This window comes from Tripterygium wilfordii, chromosome 15, assembly GCF_013401445.1.
Source record: "Tripterygium wilfordii isolate XIE 37 chromosome 15, ASM1340144v1, whole genome shotgun sequence".
NCBI classification, from domain to species: Eukaryota; Viridiplantae; Streptophyta; class Magnoliopsida; order Celastrales; family Celastraceae; genus Tripterygium; species Tripterygium wilfordii.
Window position 1 is genome coordinate 3621002 of NC_052246.1, and position 25731 is coordinate 3646732.

Genomic DNA, 25731 nt, shown 5'->3' on the forward strand with positions numbered 1-25731 from the left:
ATTCCTCCCCAAAACGACACCGACACGTATACAGGTCACGTCACACGTTTTCTAGCTTAGTTTTTTTTTTTTTTTAATTATTTGAACATCAAAGGTGTTATTCACGTGCAGCCGCCTTCCACTGTAATAAAATGACAAAAGACCCGTCCCCGCATGATTTTGTTGCTTCCACTATTTTCTCCCTTCTATACTAAAACAATTCACGCGCTCTATTTCGTTCGTGGGCCCTCCAAACAATGTGATTTATGTGTGTTAACTAATTAACAATTATCATGTCAATACTATCGGTCAGGCATAACAGAATTGAGTTGACTTATAACTAAAAGCAAATCCTCTCATATATAGAATGTACCATCTGAGCCTAAATATCGTTGTGAGAATGTTCATGAAAAACAAAATATTGTGGGCTCGATGTATATATAATGAACTCGTAAATTCAAAGAGAATGATATTATTGATATATTTCGACTGAGAACTTCCACAAATAATATTCTAATCACCTGCTAATTTATTTATATTATCTCGATGACCCGTTAGTTGCTTGAATTATTGAAGTAATACTGGTCTCCAGCTATTATACCAAACTTCAATCTTTGTTAAATCCCAAACAAACAAATCCATGCATCTCATAGTTTGTGTCATTGACGTCGTACGTTTTGAAACATCAAACATCGCACAATGGCAACAATATGTATGGTTGGTTGGTGAATATAACCAAAACGTGAAATTTGTGTACATGACTATACATGAGATTATTATATATATATCGAGGGGATTGGAGGTAGGCCCTACATTTGCCTCTCTATCAGTCAAATATGAAATGTTGATTACCGACTTGCATATTTTGTATGTATTAATACGTCTCGGTGAAGGAAATTGTGATCAAAATTCAAAGCTTCTTTTGTATTTAAGTAGGTAGTCTTGGTGAGCCCATTTCGGGGGTGAAGATTACAAGACTGTTTATTCCCCAAGATTCCAAATACCAGCTAGCATGTATGTACATACATACACACACACTTACATATTTATTTATGTCGTATTCAACCATCCATTAGGTGACACTCATTCATCAGGTGTAGTGACATCATAGCAAAGAGACCCATTGAAAATCACACAAAATGAATGAGTGTCGCATATTACTATAATGTCTTTGGGATGATTATTATTGGGATTTTTATCATTTTTGATATAACTTAAAGTTATTGTGGAGCACAACTTGAAAAGTTGTCTTGTGTTTCGGAGTTTCTTTACTGCAATGATTCTTATTCTGATTCGGCTCCTGCGGTACAGGGCAACAGTAGACTCCATTGGTTCAAATGTCTGCTGCAGGGCTTGCATTGGTTCAATTTGAAAATTTGAAGCAACGCATGATTATTTAAAAATAAATCATTATAATCTATACCCCAAATACTTTGCAATAATTATTTGTTGATAATTTATTAAAAATTATATTAGTGGTTCAAATTGAACCAATGCAGTAGACAACCCTTTCTTATTGGAGAATAAATTGAAAACCGTTATTATTTGATAGAGATTATAATTTTGTGTCCCTGTTTAGCAACCACATGTTAACCAATTAAGTCTAACATGTAAGAGGGAAATGTAACTAAAAAATCATTAAATTACAAATGAGCTCACAAGCTTCTGCCACGTGTAAGGAATTTGACACGTCAACATAGGCAGCTTAATCCCACGAGTATCTTGAATGCGCCGGCTTCGGAGAAACCACCCTTACCATCCACTCTATTCCCTCACTTTCCACTTCACAATCCGAAATTCACTTGAAATGAAACCGAAATCCAAATGCTCCCAAAATTTTACCCTCTCTTCTTTATCTCCGGGCACCAACCGCTCATCGTCACCTTCTTCAATCTTCACCTCTATCTCTCTCTCCCCCCACGTCTTTCTTTCTCTCTCTTTCGCTCAGGTTGAGTTTACATCAACTGCTTCCGCAGTTAATGCAAAGACTTCAACTTTAATCGGGAGAGGCAGTAACCGGTGCATGGAATGACGGACTACCGGCTCCCAGTATCTTCTTCGGCGATGAATCTGTGGATGGACGATAACACTTCTGTAATGGAGGCCTTTATGAGTACCAACGATCTTATTGCGCTGTGGCCTCCCCCTCAATCGTGTGCCTTGGCTTCCACCACTCCAGTAACCATGGCTACTGCTCCTCCGGAGGCATCGAAATCGTCGTCTCTGACTAACTCTCAGCCTTCTGTCACTTTCAATCAGGAAACCCTCCAGCAGCGTCTCCAAGCTCTTATTGAGGGCCCTTCGGAGAGCTGGACCTACGCAATCTTTTGGCAATCTTCGTGCGATTATTCTGGATCGTCGGTTCTCGGTTGGGCTGACGGGTACTACAAGGGGGAGGAAGATAAAGCCAAATCGAAGCTCAGGAACGCCGCCTATTCCGCTGCCGAGCAGGAGCACCGTAAGAAGGTCCTCCGTGAGCTCAATTCGCTGATTTCTGGTGTCGCTGATGATGCCGTCGATGAAGAGGTGACTGATACTGAGTGGTTCTTCTTAGTATCGATGACTCAGTCGTTCCATAACGGAGATGGGTTACCGGGTCAGGCCTTCTTTAATTCTAGCCCCGTTTGGGTGGTTGGTCCTGACCGGCTCTCCAGTTCTCCCTGCGAACGGGCGCGGCTGGGTCAGGTTTTCGGGTTGCAGACCATGGTGTGTATTCCGTCATCGAACGGAGTGGTGGAGTTGGGTTCCACTGAATTGATTTACCAGAGCTCAGATCTGACGAACAAAGTCAGGGTTTTGTTCAATTTCAGTAATGGTGGTGCCGATGGGGGTTCGTGGACCGTGGGTGCAAACCCGGATCAGGGCGAGAACGACCCGTCCTCGCTCTGGCTGAGCGATCCGTTGCAGAACGGAATAGATAACAGTACAATCCCAACATCTGGTGTCACTGCTAACGCGACCAATAGCAGCAGCCACACCAACCACAATGGTAATCCCCAGATATCGAAAGGGTTTCAAATTGAGAATCCGAGTTCGAGTAGTTTGAGTGAGAATCCCAGTGGGAATGGAGTTCATATCCCAAATCATCTTCGCCAGCAGCAGGAGCAGCAACAGAACTACTTTGGCAGAGAGTTGAATTTCTCTGAGTTTGGTGGATATGATGCCATTAACGGAAGGAAAGGGAATTTGTTGAAGCCGGGATCTGGGGAAATATTGAATTTTGGGGAGAGTAAGAGGACTGCTACCAGTGGAAATGGGAATTTGTTTACAGGCAATTCCCAATTTCTAACAGAGGAGATGAACAAGAAGAAGATAGCACCCACTTCCAGAGGTAGCTATGATGAAGGGATGCTTTCATTCACTTCAGGTGTGATTTTACCTTCCCCTGGTATGGTGAAATCAAGTGGTGGAGGTGGGGATTCTGATCACTCAGATCTTGAAGCTTCTGTGATCAAGGATGTTGATTGCAGCCGAGTTGTTGATCCGGAGAAGAAGCCACGAAAACGGGGAAGGAAGCCCGCAAATGGGAGAGAAGAGCCATTGAATCACGTTGAAGCAGAGAGGCAGAGAAGGGAGAAGCTTAACCAGAGGTTCTATTCCCTACGTGCTGTTGTTCCTAATGTGTCCAAGATGGACAAGGCATCACTTCTAGGTGATGCAATTTCGTATATCAACGAGCTTCGATCAAAGCTTCAAACTGCAGAGTCGAATAGGGAGGACTTGCAGAAGGAGCTTGAAGGAATGAAGAGCGAATTAGCTATTGAAGATTCACGTCCTGCATTGACATCTCTGGATGATCCTAGGATGCTGGATGATAATGGTAATATGATAGAGTTGGATGTTGATGTGAAGATAATTGGATGGGATGCGATGATTAGAATCCAATGTAGCAAAAGGAACCATCCAGCGGCAAGGCTAATGGCAGCTTTGAAGGAATTAGACCTTGATGTGCATCACGCTAGTGTGTCGGTGGTGAATGATTTGATGATCCAGCAGGCCACAGTGAAGATTGGAAGTAGGTTTTACACACAGGAGCAGCTCAGGGTAGCCTTACAATCCAGGGTTGGTGCTCGATAAGACATTGAACATGTTGAAGTCTAATAATATGCAATCGGGGATGGACATTAATGGGGCAGGATTGGGGACATTTTAAGACTCCCGGTCTGTATAATACTGTTCTTGGATAGTATTTTAGTCATTTCTGAGCTTGAGTTCATTTAGATTAAGGAGCTTAACTAAGGGAAAATAGGATCGGTTCGGTAGTACAAGATTTCAAGTCCATAACATTATTAGGCTCTCATCTGGCGAAAAGATTTTTGTATTGGTCATCCTTCTGTTATGTATATAATAATTGTCACTAAATTTGTGCTGATCAAAGTTTCATGTCTCTATGTGCAGTAATCATGCTTCACTATTTCTTTGAATTAACTCGTGTTGTAAAGAAGGTGAGCAGAATCTCAATAATCTGATATTGTTCTTCTGATCTCCTATTCCCATTACTTTTTTCCCTAGGGAGAAGCTTCATGAGACGGATATGAACTGAAAACAGAAACTTCTGTTGGGTGTTTATTGTTCTATGCCTGGTGTTTGAATGCATAGAATTAGATGAAGCGTATATTTTTGGTCTTAGTTAGCATCCTTTTCTGGTGGGCCTTTGATCTCCAATTTGATGCTGAAACTTCACCAGAATGCTTGACAGGGAAATCTTTTGACTACTGTGATCTTTGTATCTGTTGAAGATAAATCAATGTTTAGACATCGTGTAATGAATCAGGCAATACACAGATACAGCAAGTTTCAGTCATATACTTGCTGATGGTCATGTTTCTGTTTTTGGAACTGCAAACCCTAAACACATTTCTGCAATTCAGAGATCAAGACATTGACTGCACTGATACCCCTTTTACTTCCAGAACAGGAAAATCAAGATTCAGTGGTTAAAAGTCTTATCACCCACTCACTGAAGTCCGAGGGCTATAATTGATTCTGGTCCACCAAGTTATAAAAGGATTGTTATAAATCTACTGAGCTAGACTACCATAATAGCAAAAACAGTTATGCTGAAACATGATAACCTCTGTATCTAGCTCATACCATTTGGACAAATTTAAGTTGTAGACAAGACAACCTTAATATAGAACTTCTTTTCCTCTCTTTTAGTGGTCTCCCATGATCTTGTATTGAAGAAAATAGCAATGGTCATCATTTCTCTAACCAATTAACGAAACTACTTCTAAAACTTAACTGTAAAATCTTGAAAATTAGCTCCGCATTCTAACCATATGTAAATTGACGTCCTCCCTCCCTCATTCCTCTGCCACCGGCCACCCCGAACGGTGGGCTTAGCTCTTGTTCTGATTCAACAATGAGTCTCAATTGCCTTACCTGCCAATCCTCGCAGAGAACAAACTCAGAACAGGAATATTGTAACCGTGGGAAACAATGCAAGAAGATATTTTGTATAAAGGTAGATAGGAGCTGGTCGGGGAATTTGAATCCACAACCTTATAAACAAATTAGGAGTGGATCAAAAGTTGTTGCTGCACAGAAGATGAGGAACTGCCATCGTCGGCTTAATAGTACCGGTGCGGTTATCTTTGAAGGTTCTGGTGCTGAACCCAGGTTAGTGAGGAGCTGTGGAATGAGAAGGGATTGGAGCTTCGAGGATTTAAGGCAAAGAAGGAAGGAGATGAAGAAAGCAGAAGAGAGACTATTCTGAGATGATTACCTTTCTTCTATATGTATCCAATACATATATATTACACATTCCCCTTCCTTTTTGTGATTTGTGAATCTTGTATGTTTGTGTCTATTGATATTGCAGTTAAGTTGTCTGATTCAATTCTCAAATTGGCTCTCCACTCTCTTAACTTTCCTCTTCATAGCCCATGCTTATTAACGTCTCATTCTTGATTCTTCAATGCATTAGCATTGACTGTTTCAACACATATTTTTGTGATTGATTTGATACAGAATTATGAAAGGAATAGCATAATGGAGTTCTAAAGAGATGCTCTTGGATTCAACAAGAAAAACAATATTTGTGCTCTCTCCCACACCAGCATTGTAAATAACAGCCCGTTTAACAGTGACATATGAGCAGTAATCCTCCTGATTTTGAGGTACATTCTGGAGTCCCGAATAGCACTCACTCTCTGGAGCACTAAGAAAATCTATGCTTGTTGCCACGAAGTAAAAAGAAATCCAATTTCTAAGAAATTTCATACTCCATACTTCCATATCAATAAAAGTCGAATTCAATGGGAAGACTCATAATGTATCCTAAACAACATTCATTCAATCAGATATTAAGTTGGCATGAGATGCCATAGAAAAGAAGTGTTCCTTTTAAATAAGGAAAGCACTCAGCAAACAAACCTTCAATGTCAAAGCATACACAGAAATCTTCCTATTCAAATGTGTAATGATCTCACCAAATTTCACATAACATGGTAATTCTTGTGAACTGACATGACCTCTTTAACTGGAGAAATGTACAAAAACATCTTCTGGTGTTGTAATGCTCCAGTAATGGAGTCAGCAGTCATTTAACTGTTACAGCAATACATGATAATCTATGACATCACCGGCTTCTGCAACAGCATAAGTTGGTATATGTTATTCTATGAAAGTAAATGTAACCAACTTTCGTGCACAAGGCTCTCGCAATGGTTGAGGTCAGAGACAAATAGAATGTACGTAGATTTTATCTCAAATAATACGTGGAGAGGTTATTTACAAGAATTGAATCTATGACCTCTAAGTTGAAAGAAAAACAACTCTTATGCACAACACTCGCATAGTGGAAGGGGTTGAGAATAAGCAAGATATACGCAAACCTCACCTTATTATGGGGAGAGACTATTTACATGAAGTGAACCCGTGACTTTTAGGTTGTACCACTACAACTCTACCACTATGTCATATGTTATTCTATGAAAAAGCAAGAATTACGGAAACAGGAAAAAATGATTTCTTCAGCGGGGTAAGATACTCACTTACCCCATTTGCATATTTGTTTGGCCACATCATGATTTCACCATCAAAGAGGCAGGGTTATATCCACAATTCAATCAGTATCTTCAGGAAGTCCACCATAACTACAAGTCAACGACAACCACCTTAGTGTTTCTTCTTTCTAGCTTCAGATTTCCAGTCTCTTCGAACAAGCATTGGTTTGTGCGCTTCTCCACTAGACAGGCTAAGTAAATTTGCAGAAGTACTATTATTCTCTGGTGGCACCACTTCCTTCGTATCAGAAGGCAAGGAGAGTGTATAGCCATTAATTGTTGACGTCAAAGCAGGAGTGACAGAAGCATTCGGTGTGTCTCCATTATTCTTACATGCATGAGCCATTCTTGCATCCTTTTTCCAATTTCGCAAACAGTGAACGCGAGTCCTGCAATTGTTAAGATTCTCATTCGGTTGCAGCCCTACTTCAAGGGTAGTTGATTTGTTAATCATGTGAGATTTCTTCAAATCTGCTTCAAGGCGCTTCCGAGCCCTGTATCTACGTTGCCGTTCTCGATTTTTAAGACGACGGTTCATTACGTCATTTTGGCTTTCAGTTTCATAGCTTTGATTTAGAGGCTCCATAATGAGACTGTCTTTTTTTGAGCAGCTGTTAGATTTCACCTGGATTTGATTGCGGATAACAGTAAGCAGCTAGAATAATGGAAGTTCAATAAAGAGACAACATAAGCATTTACCCTCTTACGTTCAGAACTAAACAACCTCGTTGAAGAACTCTTCGAAAAAGACGGGTACTATGTATCAATATATAATGTGTGAAAGAAAAAACGTACTGCCCAAAAATTTCCATCACGTTTCTCATTGATCATGTCTCAAAACACTGATAGGGAACAATCTCAAGTTATATGAGGTAACACAGGCTACTCTAGGATAAATAATTGCCTTCTATTTGGAATCCTAACAGAAGCAATGCATACACTGATTTGAGCTCCTGAGCAATCCAGCTGTCCCGGGCATGACAACATATGACATATCCATCCACTGTAATTATAATTTCTAACAATAAATAAAATTTTAAAGGGAAGATGCATCTAAAGCTTTCGATAAACTTACCTGTTTTAATCTCACCAACAGTCAATGACAGTTGCAAATGCATCCAAGATCATTTTCATTATTTCACAACATTTGTGAAAGATATCCACCTCCCTTTCATAGTTTAACCAATTTGGCTTCACCTTTTCACGAATGTCAAAGATGATGTACCCAATGTTGTTCTTTCTTTGAAGTAGGAATAAAATTGCTACTTTAACAACTCCTAAAATCATATAAAATGATTCCCATTTTTTTCAACATTTATGATATCATCTCTAATCAACCCATCAATTCTTCAACATCTTGAATCATCCAATTACACTACATCAACTAAACTACCCTTTTTTCTACGCAAAGAACAAAGAAAAATGTCCATCATTAACTATTAATTTTATAGGTAATCTTGAAAATTTTATTTGCTCAATTAGTAGACATTACAGTAACTTAGAAGTCACACCGAATCAACCCCATTGAATACCCAAGTAGTTCAGCAGCCTAAACTCAACTACATGATTCAAAAGCTCTCCTTTTCTTTCTTTTTGATTACTATTTGATCCTAATGAAGAAGGATAATCAGGCTCAAAAAAAAAAAAAACAGAGACATCAAATACCAAAAATGAAATTTCCAACAAATATGTTCAAAAAGAATCGCACTTTAACATATAAAGACCCAACTTTCAAGTATTCCACCTGTTTAGAGAAACAAGTACTGCATAAGATTGGGCAATAGATCTACCTCTTTTGATCCCACATTAAAGCGATCTTACGTGGGTTTTTCGCGAATAAACTCAACCAGAACGTTCAGCGGGAAAGAGAAAGAAAGGAAGAGACAAAAGTACCTTACGAGATACCAGGTTTCGTGGCTGTTATGGCGAATTAGATATTCTGTCTGATTGTCGATCTTGCTGAGAGAGAGAGAGAGGAAGGCAGAAATTGATGATCTTGCGCAGAGAGAAGAGGTGTTCGTTTAAAGTGAAGGACGAGGTCAGAACCTGGGTTTGTCGGAACGTGAATCGTGTTCTGGAGTTATAGGGTCTTGATCGGGGCAATGAATACCAACGAAAATTGCACGGTTGGCTTAGCACCTAGGTCTCATAACATCTGAGTGATACTGAGGTCAACAGTTCGAATCCCTCTCACCCCAAATTTACTTTTCCTGCTTTTTTTTTTAAAAAAAAAAATCAAGAAACGTTATGTGAATTGTGACCACGTTTTGCAAAAACAAATTTGATTATCTTCATTAACTCATTTTACAATTCACAAACACATGTAAGATATTATTGTTTGTATACTCCAACTTGTTTGTCTGAGATTTGAAGGTTTGGCAACAGAAGGAAGGAATTCTTCAAAACAAGTTGGATATATATATAACGGCGGCCAGCAGAAGGAATTTTTCAAACCAAAAGAATTCCTCCAAAATGGGTATTGAGAATTAACACCACCGACCAAACGCCATTTACTTTTTTTTTTTTTTTAGTACAAATGCAAAAACGATATATGACACATCATCAGATCAATCTTATGAAAATACACGTGTCAATAGACCCCACGCAGGAGGCACAAATCAAGCCCACTTGTATTGAGAATCAACACCACCGACCAAACGCGATTGTTTTTTTTTTTTTTTTTTTTTATGAAAGTACATGTGTTAACAGACCCTACGCAAGAGGCACAAATCAAGCCCATGTTGTATTGAGAATCAACACCATCGACCAAAAGCGATTGTTTTTTTTTTTTTTAATGAAAGTACATGTGTTAACAGACCCTACGGAGGAGGCACAAATCAAGCCCATGTTGTATTGAGAATCAACACCACTGACCAAACGTGATTTTTTTTTATGAAAGTATATGTGTTAACACACCCTACGCAGGAGGCACAAATCAAGCCCACTCGTATTAAGAATTAACACCACCGACCAAACGCGATTGTTTTTTTTTTTTGAGTACAAGTACAAATACAATATACGAGACATCGCCAGATCAACCCTATGAAAGTATAGGTGTCAACAGGCCTTAAGCAGGAGGCACAAATCAAGCCCACGCAGGGCATACGACACACCACCAGATCAACCCTATGAAAATATAGGTGTCAACAGGCCTTAAGCAGGAGGCACAAATGACCTCAGTCAGGGACATACAAAGTCATTGTCACTCAACCAATGGCTCATTTGCATCAAGCGCGATTGTTGTATTGACTACTAATTTTAATGTAAATAAACACACGGTATTATTGGGATGGATAATATATTTATCATACGGTATTATTGGGATGGATAATATATTTATCATATGATTAATCAATTGTATAATTTATGGTAAACTCCAGCGTTGATTCCCGTTAATATATTTGACGACTTTTGTAAAGAAATTTCAAGTCTACAGCCCGTCACAGACGTGTTAAGCCCGTCGTCAGTCACCGGAGAGGAGAGACTCTCCGGTGGGGACCACACAAACATTTCGTTATTTTCTCTCTAAAATTAAAAATTCCAATTTTGTTTTTCACATCCTCATTGACATTTGACCAACAACTGCTCGCGCTTGCTTCCACCGTCTCTCCCCTCCCTATATATCTACTTCAACTTCTAGGTTTCCTTCTTCGTTCAAAGTCTGCGAGGATAAATAACTCAAACAAATAAGGGATCTGTACGTGAAGGAGTCCTCTTTCGCCTTTGGTAAGCGTGTTTTTCTATTCACTTTCTCCCTCTCTTATCTCTCCGTCCGTACTCTGTATTTGTTTTCTTTTGTTTCTATCTTTGTGTTGACTCCTTTTTATTCTTTTTCATACTCAGGGTGTCATATTGGGTAAAGGGGTAATATTGAATTGGTTTCTCATTCTGAGATTTGGGTTTCAACTTTATTACTCTTTTGATCTCTGTTGTTGCCGGATCTTCCTTGGATTTACTGGGTTATTTTGGTTGTAAGCTGGTTTGTTGGGCATCTCAAGCTTAAGATTTTGGCATGTCCCTGACCTGAATTACTCTTTGTTTATTCCTTTTAGCTGGGGTTTCATCTATTCTGAGCAATGTTTATAATGGAGTATACCGAATCTGTTTAGGCTGGTGGGTGTTTTTGAGGAACTTGATTTTGGTTTTTGGTGGAGATTCTTCTGGGTGGTTGGCAATGTTTGAACTAGAATTGTGAAGTTCAAGGAGCCGGTGGGGTTTTGAATTGGTGGGATAGAATTGGTGCTTTTTTGTTTTATTGAGGATAAGTTGAGTTTAGAAAGATGGAAACTTCAAAAAACAGGCAGAGTGACCATTTAGGTGTCAACAAGATTGGAAAGAATATAAGGAAGAGTCCAATTCACCAACCCAATTTTGCAAATAATGTCAATAGGCAACAACCTCAGCCTCAGGTTTACAACATAAGCAAGAATGATTTTAGAAGCATTGTTCAGCAGTTAACTGGTTCTCCATCACAAGAACCTCTGCCAAGACCTCCCCAAAATTCACCCAAACCCCAAAGTATGCGGTTGCAGAAGATTAGACCACCTCCACTGACACCCATCAATCGTCCCCGCATCCCTACTCCAGTTCCAGTTCCGGTGCCAGTCCCAGCACATGCAGCTCCTCCTCAAGTTCCTTACAATGGTAGCTTTGCTCAACCTGGTCAATATGGGCAACCATCTCCAACAACTATGATGCCACCTTTGACACCTGGGGAATCATGTTGGGCTAATACTGCTGAATCTCCAATCTCCACATACATGCGTTACCTCCAAACTTCTATCATGGATCCTAGTTCTAGGGAAAATCAAGCTCATTCTCAGACACAACCACAACCTCAAGTTCCCGGTCAATTTCGGCCTTCACCACCAACTTCTGGGTTACTTCCTAATCCTCTTATGCCTCTACTCCCTTCTCCACGAGCAAATGGTCATGTTCCTCATATGCCTAATCGCCCTCCGCCAAGTACAAATGGTCCTGCTCTTTTACCTTCTCCAACCTCTCAGTTTCTCTTGCCATCTCCCACTGGTTACATGAATTTGTTGTCTCCGCGATCACCTTATCCTTTGCTTTCTCCAGGGTTTCAATATCCTCCTCCACTAATGCCCAATTTTGCCTTTTCACCCATGGCTCGGTCTGGAATTTTAGGTCCAGGTCCTCAACCTCCACCATCTCCAGGTCTTCTATTTTCATCATCACCTTCGGGTTTTTTCCTCATGTCAAGTCCAAGATGGAGGACTCAATAGTAAAGGGCGAAGCGTTGTTGTAAAGTTGAGCTGTGTGCTAGATGAGGAGCTGGCACCTTGTTTATGCTGACTGATCTCCTACTGAACAGAACTTTGGCTGTGAAATGGTATTGAACACTGATTGTAAAATGGATCCTCTAGAAAGTTGTAATCTTCTTCTCTTATTTTAATTTTTCATCAGTTTAGACTCCTTTTATTTTGTTAATAGCCATTTTGTGGCATGTTTGAGGTTAGCTTCTGAGGCAGCTGCAAATTTTTTTAGTTTCTTGGACAATATTTACTTTTAGGTGATAAGAGTGAAGATTGGACAACTCAACTGGACACCTGGACAGGAGCAATGAAATGAATGACAAAGGTGTAACATGGAAGGAGGTAGGCTTACAGACATCAAGCTGAAATGTAGGATATCTAGTGGAAACATTCTTTTGTATTTGTATAATTGTATACTAGACTTTAATTTGTTTGAACTCAGCATTGTTTCTTTTTTGGTTCTTGACCATGCTATACTAATAAAATATGTCTTTTGACAATTCTTCAATTATTATCAAGGATTTCTTGTGCTTCCAAACTTATGTTGCCTTTGTGTTGTAGCCAGCTTTGACCTATTTATTGATATTGTTTACCTTGCTTGCATGGAGGATGTGGTAAGGTAACTAAGACATAGATTTATGCTTCTAGTTATAATTCCTTTCAGAAGCAAGTTAAAAAATAGTATCCATATTGCACTTTCCTTTTCCCTTTTACTGGAACAACTCCATGATGCGGAGGGTGAATGTACTTGTGGGTCAAGAAAGGTGTAGTATGAGATTTTTAGCTTTATGCATGATTCGATAGTTTCTATATTAGTTTGAAATTGTAATATCACAAATTATTGATGATTAGTTTTACACATCTGCTCTACCCCAACTCATTTTTGTTCATATTTCTTTCTGATTATATATTGGGTTTCTAATGATTCATTTATGCCACTGCTATGACATGCCAATTCTAGTGATGCTAGTTCCCATTGAAGATAAAATGGGAGGAACAGGGTGTGACATGGTGGAGAGTGTTCATTATAAAGATGTGAGAAAATCCAAGTGATTGGTTTTACATAAGGGAAGAGGAGGTTGAAAATGGCAAAGATAGAGGTAACGAAGAATGATACAAATGTGTAAGCGTTAGGGTCCTTAGGGATGACTGTCTATAGCCATAGTTGGATTGGATGACGAATGAGACTGTTTGTTTTTTTTCTTTGTTGAAGCGTGGAGGTATAAGGGAGAAGGCTTAAGTATAGCTAATTGAACCAAGAACTATAGTTTTTGCCCAATTTGGAAAATTTGAAAACGGTCAAATTTGGTTTGGAAAGAACTAGCTTTTGACTAACTGTGAAGAAATCAAAGAGGAAGGTCGACTGCCCAACTCCCTAGAACAGGACGAGTAAAATTTTTGCTCTTCTGGTTTTGCTTAGTTTGTAATGCACACCCGGTAAGATGTCTGCCGGGAGGTTTTAAGCTTCTTTGTCATGAGTAGTGCCAGGCTGCCAGCAGATGGGTTTTGAAAGAAGTTATCTAATATTTACTGCTACTTTTGACGTACCAGAATGGTTGTCTTGCTATATTGTTGTAGTGTTAATACGGTGCCAGAGTTTGCGACTTCTATTAAGTGTTAATACAAGAATTATTTTAAGCATTAGTTCAATATAGCCAATCCCTTCACCCAAAAGTTCAATAGCTCTCACCTATATGGGCAGGCACTTTTTCACTACTCACACTGACATAACCTGATGAAGCAGTGCACTAGTGCAGGAATGAGAGTGCCAATTGTGCCATTGACCAAGGCCCTTTCTAAGCTTTTTGTATTCTCTTCCTGACCCTCTCAACTGTTTTGGGCCATACAGTTTTTCTCCATTCACAAAAATGTATTTTGGGCTGAAGCCCAAATCAATAAGCCTCCTTTCTTGATGGGCCCACTGTGTTTTTGTTTGGTTCTCCAATTTGTTGATTAGAAGGTTGATAAGGCAAAACCAATAACCAAAAAAAAACCCACTAATTCAACCTCTTCAAGTTGACAAAAAAATGCTTTGGGTTGCATCTACTCTTTTAATAGACTACTAAGCACCCTTTCAGTCTCCTTTTTTCCTCAAAAAAGGAACCAATGCGAGTGATGCCTGAATTGGGGCCAAGATTCTTTGACAACCCACCTAATAAAATACTAAAACATTTGTGGGTTTCTCTTCTTTATTGGCCAAGTTGGCAACTTGCAAATCCCCCCTTTTGTTTTTGTTTTGGTATGAGGCAAGTCGCTTTCCTATGGCTTTCTTTGTCACGGGTTGGAGATAATGCCTCCCCCTCTTCATGGTATGGTCCACTCTCCAGCCTATCAAAAGTTCTCCACCAATTTGTGACTTAAAACTCATATGACCCACCACCATTGTTTTGGCACTCCAATCACACCCGTCCAATTGGTGTTTCAATGGATATTCAAGGGGGAAAAAACAACAAAAGGGCATTAACGAATCAGGTTATATATGATTACACACTTTTCCCTGGAAAAACACTTGTCCTACAACTTCATCCAATCCTACACAACTAACAAGATTGTATGATCATAAAACAATTGAGAATTGCTCAAGATCACAAGATAAGATGAACAAATTTGATCCATAACTTACCTGATATTGAGGTAATCCAGATTGTGTACTCTAACAATATAGAAGTTGACTGAGTCTATGCTTATTATATATATGCTGGCCAACTCCCATCCATCAGAACAAGAAATTTCTGGATATTGCACCTAACAAGGATACTTCTTGATACGTTCCTATCTGTATTTACAGTTTGGCTACTTGACATGAAAGATGTTGACAGTATATACGTAATAAATACATATATATGCCAATAATACCTGGCTCATTAATCATAATCCCAATCATTCAATAAACCCCATGAAATGGAAAGGAACAAAAGGCCTAAAATGTTGATGTCCCTCCAGGAATACCTCTACCACAAGAGACATTAGATGATGACAGCACTGGTTGTATACTTGTATCAATACGTAATCATCAAGTGCATATGATTAAGTTAGAGGTTCTTGATACAAGAAGAAGACCCGATTCACCCAATTAAGCAGAAAAGAAACAAAAGACTCTAGAAATGTTGACACAACTTCGGCAAATAAAACTGGTTTTTTTTATCATACAGCTCCAAAAGGAATGACCACTATAACAACTTTATTAGAAATGTAGGCTTTCCAAGGAGTTCCACATGACTCTACCCGACAAAACTATTGTGCTACATGACTATTTATAACAGTAGAGGTTAAAGTGAGTGATTCATATCTAGAAATTCTCAAATTCCAGCCCCACTAAGTCACTAAACATAGCTAATCTTTTTTGGCCTTTTGAGAGAGCAAAGGACAAAGAGCAAAGCCTGATCCTCCTGGGGACTCTTACCATAAAGTAGATAGGGTCCAAAGCTACAAATTGTTGCTTCATGTAGTGTGAATATGTGTGAGAGAGAAGTGAATCCCATGAGAAAAACATAACTAAGAAAAAAAGGGTTCATTTCAGATAACTAATTCTACAAAACACATTGATGAGCTAAAGGAATTCAGAAGGAAAATAGTTCAATACATTGTTTCTATGACTAGAATAATTACAAGGACAGAAGCTCTGTTAAAAACTTAAAATGCGGTTAGATTCTCAACATTCAATTCCAATAAAAAGTCATAGAAGGCATAAGATTCCATGGAGAATTAAAGATGAGTACTAGTTGAAGCTTTGACATATGATGCTGCTTTTCCTACTTTTGTAAATATTTAATCTTTCATGGTTGAAACCAATATCTTCACTTTGTCCACACAACAATTTCATACTTCCTTCATAAAAAGCTACTAATAGAAACTCAATCTGGTAATGCATGTTTTGAATTGTGCAAATCCACAAAGACAGAATTGGGTTTTTACATAATCAAAACCAAAAAATGTACAAAGATGGGACTTTTCCCCGTTTAAACCATCTACATTCACCAAACCAAAGATACAAATTTCAAAGACCTTGCATTTTTTTTATGGTACCCAGCAGCAGCAGCAGAAGTAGAAATCTTCCTCTTGAAGACTTGAAGTTATGCAGATCGAGAATATTTTAGGAATTTTACAAAAAGGTAACAAGAAGGCAGAGGGAAAAAAAAAAGGTCTTAACAAAAGAACTAGTGATTTTGATTTTCTTGATTTTTTCAATTTTTTGGTGTTAAACAGACGGTGACTTACCGTCACCATCACGGGCCATCGCCCATTCCTTCAGTGACAGTCGCCAGCTTCTGCAGGTTCAACTTAACGACGGTATCCGCGAAAAGACGGGTATCCTCCTCAGTATTGCCCTCGGGCACATCAACTACGTAAGATTCCAAAACAACGGTCCAGATCCTTCCGTCACTCACGACCGTATGCACTGTCGTCACTGACCTGTAATTCCTCAGCCTATGCTCTCCTCCAGTGATACTGAACCCGGTCACGTGCCGGTCATCGTCCAGTATATCCAGCCTCTCCGTACTGGTCGCAGCCGGTAACCCGGAGATGACGATCACATCCCTCGTGCAGCCCACCGTCATTTCAAAACCCTCCTTCACGGAGCAGCTCTTGATGAAGTGCTTGTACGTCCGTGGCTTATCGAAACGCCGCAGTATTGACCAGACAACGTCGATCGGGGCGTTGATTCGTTGAGCTAGAAGAGAAGAGCATTTCCCCAGGCCGATTCTGTAGGTGTGGAACTCGATGACGAGTGGCTTTAACTCTTCGAACTCGGCCGGGGTCAAGCCGTGTGGAACTGTGAGGTGATGGCTTGTGAAGGCTTCTTCCGATTCTTGTTCTGGCTCTGCTACCATTGAAGGCTCGCCTTTCTCCATCAGAACGAGAGAGACTGATGAGCGAGGAGACCAAATACAGAGCAGATAAGGAAAAGGGGATTTAGGCTCTTTGGGATTAAAGGGAGAAGGAGTTCTGGAGAAAGGCCGAGGAAAGGTGTGTCCTTTGTTCTTTGGGGAGTTAGGAGAAGTGTCAATTGAGAAGTAAGAACGGTTGGGTCTGACCCTCTCGGCTCTCAGCTCACTTGGTTCGATGTTAACTGCTTGGCAGATAAATCTGATTAATTTAAGTAAGCAAAGACGAATTTGGGTTTAGGGTTTTTTTATTACAGGAGAAGGAATGTTGGAGACTCAAATTTCGAACTTGAGACGACTATAAAATACCACATGCGTTAGTGTTAGATGAGCTACTCATAATTCTCGGGTTTTATACTTTACGTGATTAATTCTATAATTTACTGCTAGTTTAGCTTCTCTATTATAATTTGGATTTATAGTTTTAAACGACATAAATAAATTTGTAACTTTTCTTAGATAAGACTGCGAGACTAGGAGGTCTAAGCAAACCCTATATTTTCATCATTTTATAAATCTACATGCATCACCAAAATAATCTCAACCCACAAATCCTTTTCTAAATAAGTGTGATAATCTAACATCAAAAGTTGACCTTTTTTGTTTTGGGAAAGCAATATAAATCTTCATAAATGTCGTCCAAGCATATATTGTTTATGTATTGTCCTTATGGACATTAAGCATTCAACAACCCTTCTAGCCTTTACATATTAAAAAAAAAGTTTCCTTTCTGGGTTTTTGTTTCTGGTTACCGACTCATAAATGCCAAAACCAGTTGATGACTTTGAAGGCAATAAAGGTTTAATGAGTAATGGAGCTGAATATTCAATGGAGCAATTTGATTGCTACATGCATCAAACCTTGCAAAGAAACATGAAAAATAATGAAATCAAGAGGACTTTTTTCAGTGTTATGATTAGCAACCCAGTAATTTCAAGTGAGGCCATAAAGAAGATGACTTTTTTTTCTGTTCACTATTGCATGACATTTCATCCTTGTTGGGTTTACTCTTCTTCAGATTTTCCATGTAGAGACTTCAAGATATTTTGATTTTCATTGATACATTTCGTAATTAATTACTTCAGACTTGGAAATATGGAGTTGGTACTGATATCCTCTGTTTACTTGAGTTTGAGGATTATTGAGAGTTTTCATTGATACATTTTTAAACACAGCTCAGTTGGTAGAACTCCGCTCTTGCAATTGGGTCGTCAATCAAACAATGAGCCTTTGCAACAAATAATAGACAATGGCATTGGGTGTGGGCTATGTATTGGGCTGAGTATGGATGATTGGGCTTTGTTATGGGTAGCAACTCCTAGATAAGGGCTTTTAAAACAAGTAACCCAAACTCAAAGAATTGGAATAAAAATTAGTGTGATCATTATTCGTTAAATATGGAAAGGCAAAATAAACTCAAATCAAAATAAATTAATGCGACAATCTAATCAAAGACAGTAATTATCATTAATTCTAAACTAATCCTGCAATTAGTGCGGCGGGCTTGGCCTCTCCTCTCGAGTCCACTACTAATCAGGGGAAAACAGAAGCAGAAAGAGACGCGGTGTGTGCCGTGTCGATATCTTCAAATAAACTCACGACCACAACTCGTTTTCTTTGTTTAAAATCCACGCTCAGCCGGAGTGGTTGGTATTTGTCCAATCCCAACCACCCTCCTGTGCCTCACAAACCAAGATTCACTTGTTTTTCAGATTCTCCCTCGCTCGTCTTCTGATGCGCAGTCTGTGTATATAAAAGACAAGTCTTTTTAGATCTAATAATACCCTTTTGATTTTTCAGATTCACTTGGCCCCGTCTTTTCCTTTTCACTGTTGCTGCCAGCTCCGGTGAGTCTCTCTTTTTCTATTTTCAATCGTTAGACTTTATGCCTAATGCAAGTGTGGTTGTTTCATTGTTTGTCTCTCAGTTTGGATGTAAAATCTCGTTGTAATTGGATTGGATGGCAATATTTTCTTGCCGTTACTGTTTGTTTGTGTGAAATTGAATGAAATGGTGTTTGTTTCTTATTTAAAGGGGATCTCTTGGGCTTGTTTGGTGCTTTTGAAGTGAGTGATTTATGCTTAATGTGATTGAAATCGTAAGAATGTATGTTCTGATTGTAAAATTAGGCTATTGATCGTGGGGAAAAGTAGAATATCATCTGTGTTTGGTGGATTTAGAAGAAAAAAAAATGTTATGTTCTTGCTGTTAGCGTATAGCAACTGGGATGGAGTAGAAGGCGCCATCTTTTCATTTCAATAGTCACTGTGAAATCTATTCACTTAAAAATCTTAGAATGTCTTCTTTTTTTCCTTTTGGTATTCCATAGTCGTCTCATCCCATATTTTTTTTGCTGAAGCTCATCCCATCAATGTTCTCTTAGATAGTTGTTTCCATTGTTCTTTTGAAATCAGTTAGCTTCTGTGTTCTGACTGAATTCAGGATTTCTATCTTTAAGCTTTTGAGGGCCTAAGTTAACTTAACATTCAAATAGAGACAGAGGTCCCATGAAACTTGACTTTTGGATTGCGGGAGGGAGATTACCGTTCAGATTCACTTTGTGAATTTTTGCCACCATTCTAGAAGGAGGAGTGGGGAGAGCAGAAAATAGCTTTGCTTCTTTGTTTGACATTGTTGTATATGAGGTGTTCATGGATGTTTGTGAGCAGATGATATTTGTGGATCTATGATTGCTCTTAGCAGTCTCTGTTGCAAAATGAATGTGCAGATAGTCTTGATGCAACCTCTTGTACCTGTCAGCTCTCAACGGGAAATTATTTTCTTTAATTCTTTCACCATGAGCCCTTCAACCTTGGCAATTTAGGCTTTGGTAATAATGATGACAAAAATGAGCCCTTTGATCATTGGAACTCTTGTTTTCTTTCAGCAGATGGGGGACGTAGTCAAGGACCTAACTGCTGGGACTGTGGGAGGGGCAGCACAATTGATTTGTGGACACCCCTTTGATACCATAAAGGTCAAACTCCAAAGCCAGCCTGCACCACTTCCAGGCCAACCACCCAAGTATGCTGGTGCCATGGATGCTGTCAGGCAAACTTTAGCCGCGGAAGGCCCTAGAGGTTTGTACAAGGGCATGGGTGCTCCACTTGCCACTGTTGCAGCCTTCAATGCTGTTCTGTTCTCAGTTAGGGGACAAATGGAAGCATTGTTGAGGTCTGAACCTGGTGCACCCCTTACAGTTAACCAGCAGGTCATTTGCGGGGCTGGGGCTGGAGTTGCCGTTTCTATTTTAGCTTGCCCCACTGAATTGATCAAATGCAGGTCAATGCTCTAGCCCTTTCTTTCTTAGCTTTTGAACTTGATTCTTTTTTTTTTTGAACGTTGAGGTTTATCTTGGTCTTAAAAGATCTGGTAGATTTGAAACTTCCTATGATGTGCTTTCATAGATAACTTTGTCATTGGTGAGAACAGGTTGCAAGCCCAAAGTGCATTGGCAGATTCTGCCTCAACTGGTGCAGCAGTGAAATATGGGGGGCCAATGGATGTGGCAAGGCATGTTCTTAGATCAGAAGGAGGTGTTAGGGGCCTCTTCAAGGGCTTGGTTCCAACAATGGCTCGTGAAGTGCCTGGGAATGCTGTCATGTTTGGTGTCTATGAAGCTCTGAAACAATTCTTTGCAGGAGGCCAGGATACTTCCAAGTTGGGAAGAGGCTCTTTGATTGTGGCTGGTGGCCTGGCTGGGGGTTCCTTTTGGCTATTAGTCTACCCCACTGACGTTATCAAGAGTGTGATTCAGGTCGATGATTACAGAAACCCCAAGTTCTCCGGGTCCATGGATGCATTTAGAAAGATCCTAGCATTGGAAGGCATTAAAGGCTTGTACAAGGGTTTTGGCCCTGCCATGGCCCGCAGTGTTCCTGCTAATGCAGCATGCTTCCTGGCATATGAGGTTACCCGGTCTAGTTTGGGGTAGTTTTGTTTCTGTACCCCGATTACTGACCAATGATTTGGATGAAATTTTAGTCATTTGATCTTAACACCATTTCCCATTCTCATAAAATGAAATCCTCTTTTGAAGAAAATATTTAGCAATATGGTTTCCTTTCCATGCCCCAATATATTACCATCATTGCAATTGGTCGGTCTTGTTTTTTATCCGATATCAAGGATGCCCCTTCCTGCGCTGTATGAAAGCAGGATGGGCTGAGCCGGGCTTTGACTGGCCTTAGGCTCTGCTCGTTACTTTCTTAGGAGGCCCGAGCTCGATGGGGCCTTCAAAATCAGAGCCCGGGCTCCGCTCGTGAAAAGATTCGAAGCCCATGCTCGGTTCACTACAAGCACCAGAGAGAATCATATTCTCTGCACATAGAGAAGCACATCGAGCGCTACTTTCTTCGAAATCCTTCGACATATCGTCCTAGATCAAGCCACCTGACCAATAACTGAACTAGAATTCACTTCTGTCTCTGCATCAATCTATACTCAATCAAGTTCCACAAATAATCTCTATCAATTTCCAACCCCTTCTTCCCATCATCATCCCCGACAATCAATATCCACAATGACTTTTCAGGCTATATGTGTGTGCGTATATATATATATAAAATAAGCAGGCATTAATGATACCATGAATCTTTGTTAGGGACAGTAAATACCAAATATAAAGAAAGAGAGGTGAAAGTGGTGTTGTCATAGACAGCAGTAGGAATGGAAGTGTCACTATATAGTAGCAGTGATGATTATAAGAGTCTAGAGGTGTGGGTTCCATATATATATAAATACAGAAAGATGGGGATGGGGGGTCCTGCAATCTAAGTGCCCAACAATTCCTGAAATATTTTAAATCTTAACCCTTGAATTCATCAAACAACCCTTCAGCTGACACGTATTATCTTATCTTTCTCCTAAGTGACTTCCAACCCAAGAACTTTTCTACATTCAAACGGCATCATTTATGGATATACGAATTTGAGGGTAATTACTAGACCTTCCTCCAGCCCCATCAGTTGCTCAACCAGTGCCGGTGGGGTACAGAACTTCCGGTGGCCTACAACAACATCTGAGGATAAGATTTCAACTGATGACACTGCAGAATAGGAAGAGAAGAAACCAAAGAAACGAAACGACCACAGAGGAATCGTGAGGAAGTTGGCAAATATAGGGAAAAGTAGAAGGCTAAACCACTAATTGATGAAGAGGTTGCAGGAGCTGGCGCCATTGGAGGCAGAGATGGCGAGGCTTTTTTTTTCCCCCTGTAAAAGTGCTTCCATTAGAGAATGGAGAGAAATGAAAGAGAGTGGTCTGGTATCAGATCTGAAGAGTTTCTGGACATACACGTGTCCATCTTATGAATCAAGGGTAAAGGTTTAAAATATTTTAGGGATTGCTGGGCACCTAGATTGCAGGCACCCCCATCCCCCGCCATGCAATTGATCATTACTATACCTTGAAAACCTCACATTTCCACACACACACATATATATAAACAATATATGCAGGGACCATTTTTGTGTGGATATATGACATAAAAGTCTGTGCTTCAGTGCTTCCGCTTCCCTATTCCCCACTTGGCCATAGACAAAAAATATATTTATATATATAGATAAAGATATAGATATAAAGAATAGATCGCGCTGAATTCATGGTTCTGAGTTTATTAGTTGAAGGCCAAGGACCACACTTAAATTTCATGCAGGGTCTGAATATGAATGTGCTCAGCTACTCTCTCTACCTACTGCTTTTCTTGGGGGTCCATGACATGGTACTATACTCTACTACAACCATATATAAACCATTAGCAGAAGAAGAAGAAGAAGAAAGTAATAGTAGTAGTAGTAGTGCAGAAACCAAAAAGGTAGGGGAAAAAAACCTTGTTAACATGCAATTAATTAATGCAGAGAGAACAAACATATATACAAATTTTAAATTTTATGTGGTTCGACAATTTATCTATTTTGACGGCAACGTACGAGAGACTGGTTTCAGTATTAATAATAATAAAAAAAAGGTTTACGTCAAATTTGAAATTATACATACACTAACTTCACAAAATCACTCCTGCATGTAAATATGAGTCTTTTTTTTGGTAAGTCCTGTAAATATGTATGAGTAACGTCAAAGTTGCAACGGTGATTCTGCAGAAATATTATGTCATGTCACTATACATATTGATATGGTTGAGATATATGTATATGTGTTGTGTGTGTGTGTATAATCAACTGTGGAGCAGCTAGCTGAGTTAATGGAGCACTGGAGGTGAAGGATTTAACTTGTTATACTTTATATATCTGACTTTGGGGAATGTTTGTTTATTTTGTCTCATTTAATTTATAAGATATATGCAGCTTTATTGAAAGTAAAAGGCTGCACTTCTGCCCTTAAAATCCAATATATACGACATACAGCCCTTCTAAGTTCTAACCATATAACTATAAATAAATAAATTATATATATATATATATTGTTAAAATTTGAAGGATTTGAGAGGGATGAGAAGGAGGAGGTGAGATAAGTTTGTGGCACAATCCGCTTGAAGTATTGTCCACGCTATGAGCCCAAGATATGCATAGTTTTTGTCATTCAAAAGGCGTCTCACGTATTTGAGGCTGGACTCGCACTTATAAATCATATCATTAGCTTACACCAAATTGATGTGAGACTGTTAACAAGTCTTAACACTCTACATTTGTGAGCTCGGTTATGCGCGGCCCAACACGTGGTCTATACGGAAGGTCATTGGGATCGAGTCTAGGCTATGATACCATGCATGTTATAATTTGAAATTTTTGAGAGGGGTGAGAAGAATGAGATGAGCAATAGAAGAAGTAGGTGAGAAAAGTTGTGGCATAATCCACTTGAGTTATCGTCCACACTCTGGGCCCAAGGGCCCCGTGATTTTGTCCTTCAAAAGACACCTCAAGTAATTGAGGTTGGACTCACACCTACAATCACATTATTAGCTTACACCAAATTGATGTGAGAGTTTTAACAGGTCTTAACATATATGTTTATGCATACTTGCATAGTCATCATACAAATTAAGGCATAGTCTTAGTTGATACTCATATATATACAATACATATTAATTAGTTAATGTGGATATTAATTAATCAACCAACAAGAAAATCATGAGTCCATTTTGTGAATATTAATTTGTTAATTACGGTTTTGGAGAAAACATTAAATGTAGTTGGAATATTTGCTTGACTATTTATGTTTGGCTTTTAGGTTTTAAGATTATAGAGAATTTATACATAAGGATAAAATATGAGAGTTGTATTCCGAAGAGAATTCAAAAATAATTTATAAATAAAGATAAAAATTATAAATTTATTAAAATACCATTCCTTCTTCCTTGTGTCACCATAGGAGAAGATTCTTCACAGTGATTGGGCAATGTAAAAGCCTCATCTCCATCTTTTTCTCAAAAAAATTTACCTCAATCTGCACCAATCCCAATGAGATAATAATTGCTTGGCTTTGCTTTAAAATTTAAATTTCCTTTCAATATAATTTACAGATTTGTTTTTCCTCTCTTTAATCACACTTACAGAAACAAAAACACAGATTAAATAATTAAACACACCAATTTAAGAAAACAAAAATAAAAGTCTCATCACTCAAAAACCTGTGAAAACTTGGCTTGTCATCTAGTCGATTTGGAGATGAGGAGATCCATCATCTATGTCCAAGCCGGAGCTCCAGATCAAGCTCTTCAGTCTTCTCCCAATTCTTCTTGCTAATAGAAATTGAAGCTTCATCTTTGCTAGATTGATAATAACTATGAGTACTAAAATTCATCTTCCCCGGCGGCGAAACCAAGTTAAGATTCATAGACGGTGAAACCAGATTGCTAGGTGGATATGGAGACATGGAGAGAAGAGTAGAAGGAGAAGAGCTCATAGTATTAGCAGTACATGCACTATTCATAGCCATTTGAGCACAAAACAGCCCATTAGGGTTAGATGATTGGTATAGAAGAAACCCACCACCATTTGAGGCAAATTCTTGATGACTTGGGATTAAGGAATTTGGAGACGGTGATGAATTGGAAATATTATTGAAGGAATTGGAGTTTTGATGTAGTTTAGCTCGATCTCGACGGTGCACATTCATATGACCACCTAGGGCTTGCGCGGACTGAAATTCTCTTCTACAAAAGGTGCAAGTATAAGACCTTGGTGGCCAAGTTGTGCCGTGGATGCTGGCGGTGTCCTCCGCGAAGGCTCTCACCTCCCACGAATCATCGTCGTCGTTGTTGTTATTGTTGTCTTTGAGTTGCATAGGGTTCCACATCCACATGGGAGTAGTCAAGCTGGGGTTTCGATGGTGCTGAGATTGTTGGGTCATTGAGAGAAGGCCAAGTTGAGCTGCCATGGAAAATGTTTTTAAGGTATGGATAGAAGTGGTAGGAAGTGATTATGTGTTAGAAATTAAAGGGGTTAAATAGGGGGAATGGGGTAAGGAGAGAAGTGAAAAATTAAAATAAAAAAAAACAGTAACACCGAATGTGTCACCAAAATTTAGAACAATCTTGTTGGATTGTTATAAGAATGAGAGTTGACATATTATTCACTTTGCACACCCAACTAATTCTGGTGTCGGGGTCTGCTGTAGTAA

At 39.2% G+C, this 25731-nt stretch overlaps 7 protein-coding genes across 13 annotated transcripts; 4 read left to right on the forward strand and 3 right to left on the reverse strand.

The window, feature by feature from the left end:
• Positions 1 to 1770: 1770 nt before the first annotated feature.
• On the forward strand, positions 1771 to 4366 carry LOC120016897 (transcription factor MYC2-like). The gene has a single exon (XM_038869868.1). The coding sequence runs from the start codon at positions 2008 to 2010 to the stop codon at positions 4054 to 4056; it is 2049 nt and encodes a 682-aa protein (XP_038725796.1). The 5' UTR covers positions 1771 to 2007; the 3' UTR covers positions 4057 to 4366.
• A 143-nt stretch (positions 4367 to 4509) lies between these two features.
• On the forward strand, positions 4510 to 5785 carry LOC120016898. The gene has a single exon (XM_038869869.1). It carries the CDS (start codon positions 5345 to 5347, stop codon positions 5696 to 5698), a length of 354 nt encoding a protein of 117 aa, XP_038725797.1. The 5' UTR covers positions 4510 to 5344; the 3' UTR covers positions 5699 to 5785.
• An 872-nt stretch (positions 5786 to 6657) lies between these two features.
• LOC120017288 lies at positions 6658 to 9127 on the reverse strand. Of its 4 annotated transcripts, none has more exons than XM_038870467.1 (2): positions 8895 to 9127; positions 6658 to 7614 (listed from the first exon to the last, which is right to left on the reverse strand). In XM_038870467.1, the coding sequence occupies exon 2, from the start codon at positions 7573 to 7575 to the stop codon at positions 7102 to 7104; it is 474 nt and encodes a 157-aa protein (XP_038726395.1). In that variant the 5' UTR covers positions 7576 to 7614; positions 8895 to 9127; the 3' UTR covers positions 6658 to 7101. The 4 variants fall into 4 exon arrangements, with proteins under 4 accessions (XP_038726395.1, XP_038726394.1, XP_038726393.1 ...); XM_038870466.1 differs by having other exon boundaries at positions 8888 to 9127; XM_038870465.1 differs by having other exon boundaries at positions 8883 to 9126.
• A 1433-nt stretch (positions 9128 to 10560) lies between these two features.
• Positions 10561 to 12776, forward strand: LOC120017279 (protein HAIKU1-like). The gene is made up of 2 exons (XM_038870454.1): positions 10561 to 10715; positions 10833 to 12776. The coding sequence occupies exon 2, from the start codon at positions 11270 to 11272 to the stop codon at positions 12233 to 12235; it is 966 nt and encodes a 321-aa protein (XP_038726382.1). The 5' UTR covers positions 10561 to 10715; positions 10833 to 11269; the 3' UTR covers positions 12236 to 12776.
• A 3338-nt stretch (positions 12777 to 16114) lies between these two features.
• On the reverse strand, positions 16115 to 17345 carry LOC120016790 (abscisic acid receptor PYR1-like). The gene is given in 2 exon segments (XM_038869708.1): positions 16115 to 16496; positions 16498 to 17345. Coding segments are annotated over 2 exon segments (654 nt in total). The 5' UTR covers positions 17119 to 17345; the 3' UTR covers positions 16115 to 16463.
• A 1307-nt stretch (positions 17346 to 18652) lies between these two features.
• LOC120016789 (mitochondrial carnitine/acylcarnitine carrier-like protein) lies at positions 18653 to 21194 on the forward strand. Of its 4 annotated transcripts, none has more exons than XM_038869706.1 (4): positions 18653 to 18715; positions 18952 to 18998; positions 20039 to 20433; positions 20584 to 21194. In XM_038869706.1, exons 3-4 carry the CDS (start codon positions 20042 to 20044, stop codon positions 21083 to 21085), a joined length of 894 nt encoding a protein of 297 aa, XP_038725634.1. In that variant the 5' UTR covers positions 18653 to 18715; positions 18952 to 18998; positions 20039 to 20041; the 3' UTR covers positions 21086 to 21194. The 4 variants fall into 4 exon arrangements, with proteins under 4 accessions (XP_038725634.1, XP_038725635.1, XP_038725632.1 ...); XM_038869707.1 differs by having other exon boundaries at positions 18660 to 18715; positions 20042 to 20433; XM_038869704.1 differs by lacking the exon at positions 18653 to 18715 and having other exon boundaries at positions 18722 to 18998.
• A 3459-nt stretch (positions 21195 to 24653) lies between these two features.
• Positions 24654 to 25488, reverse strand: LOC120017317 (zinc finger protein 10-like). Its single transcript, XM_038870495.1, has one exon. It carries the CDS (start codon positions 25486 to 25488, stop codon positions 24790 to 24792), a length of 699 nt encoding a protein of 232 aa, XP_038726423.1. The 3' UTR covers positions 24654 to 24789.
• Between the last annotated feature and the right edge of the window lie 243 nt (positions 25489 to 25731).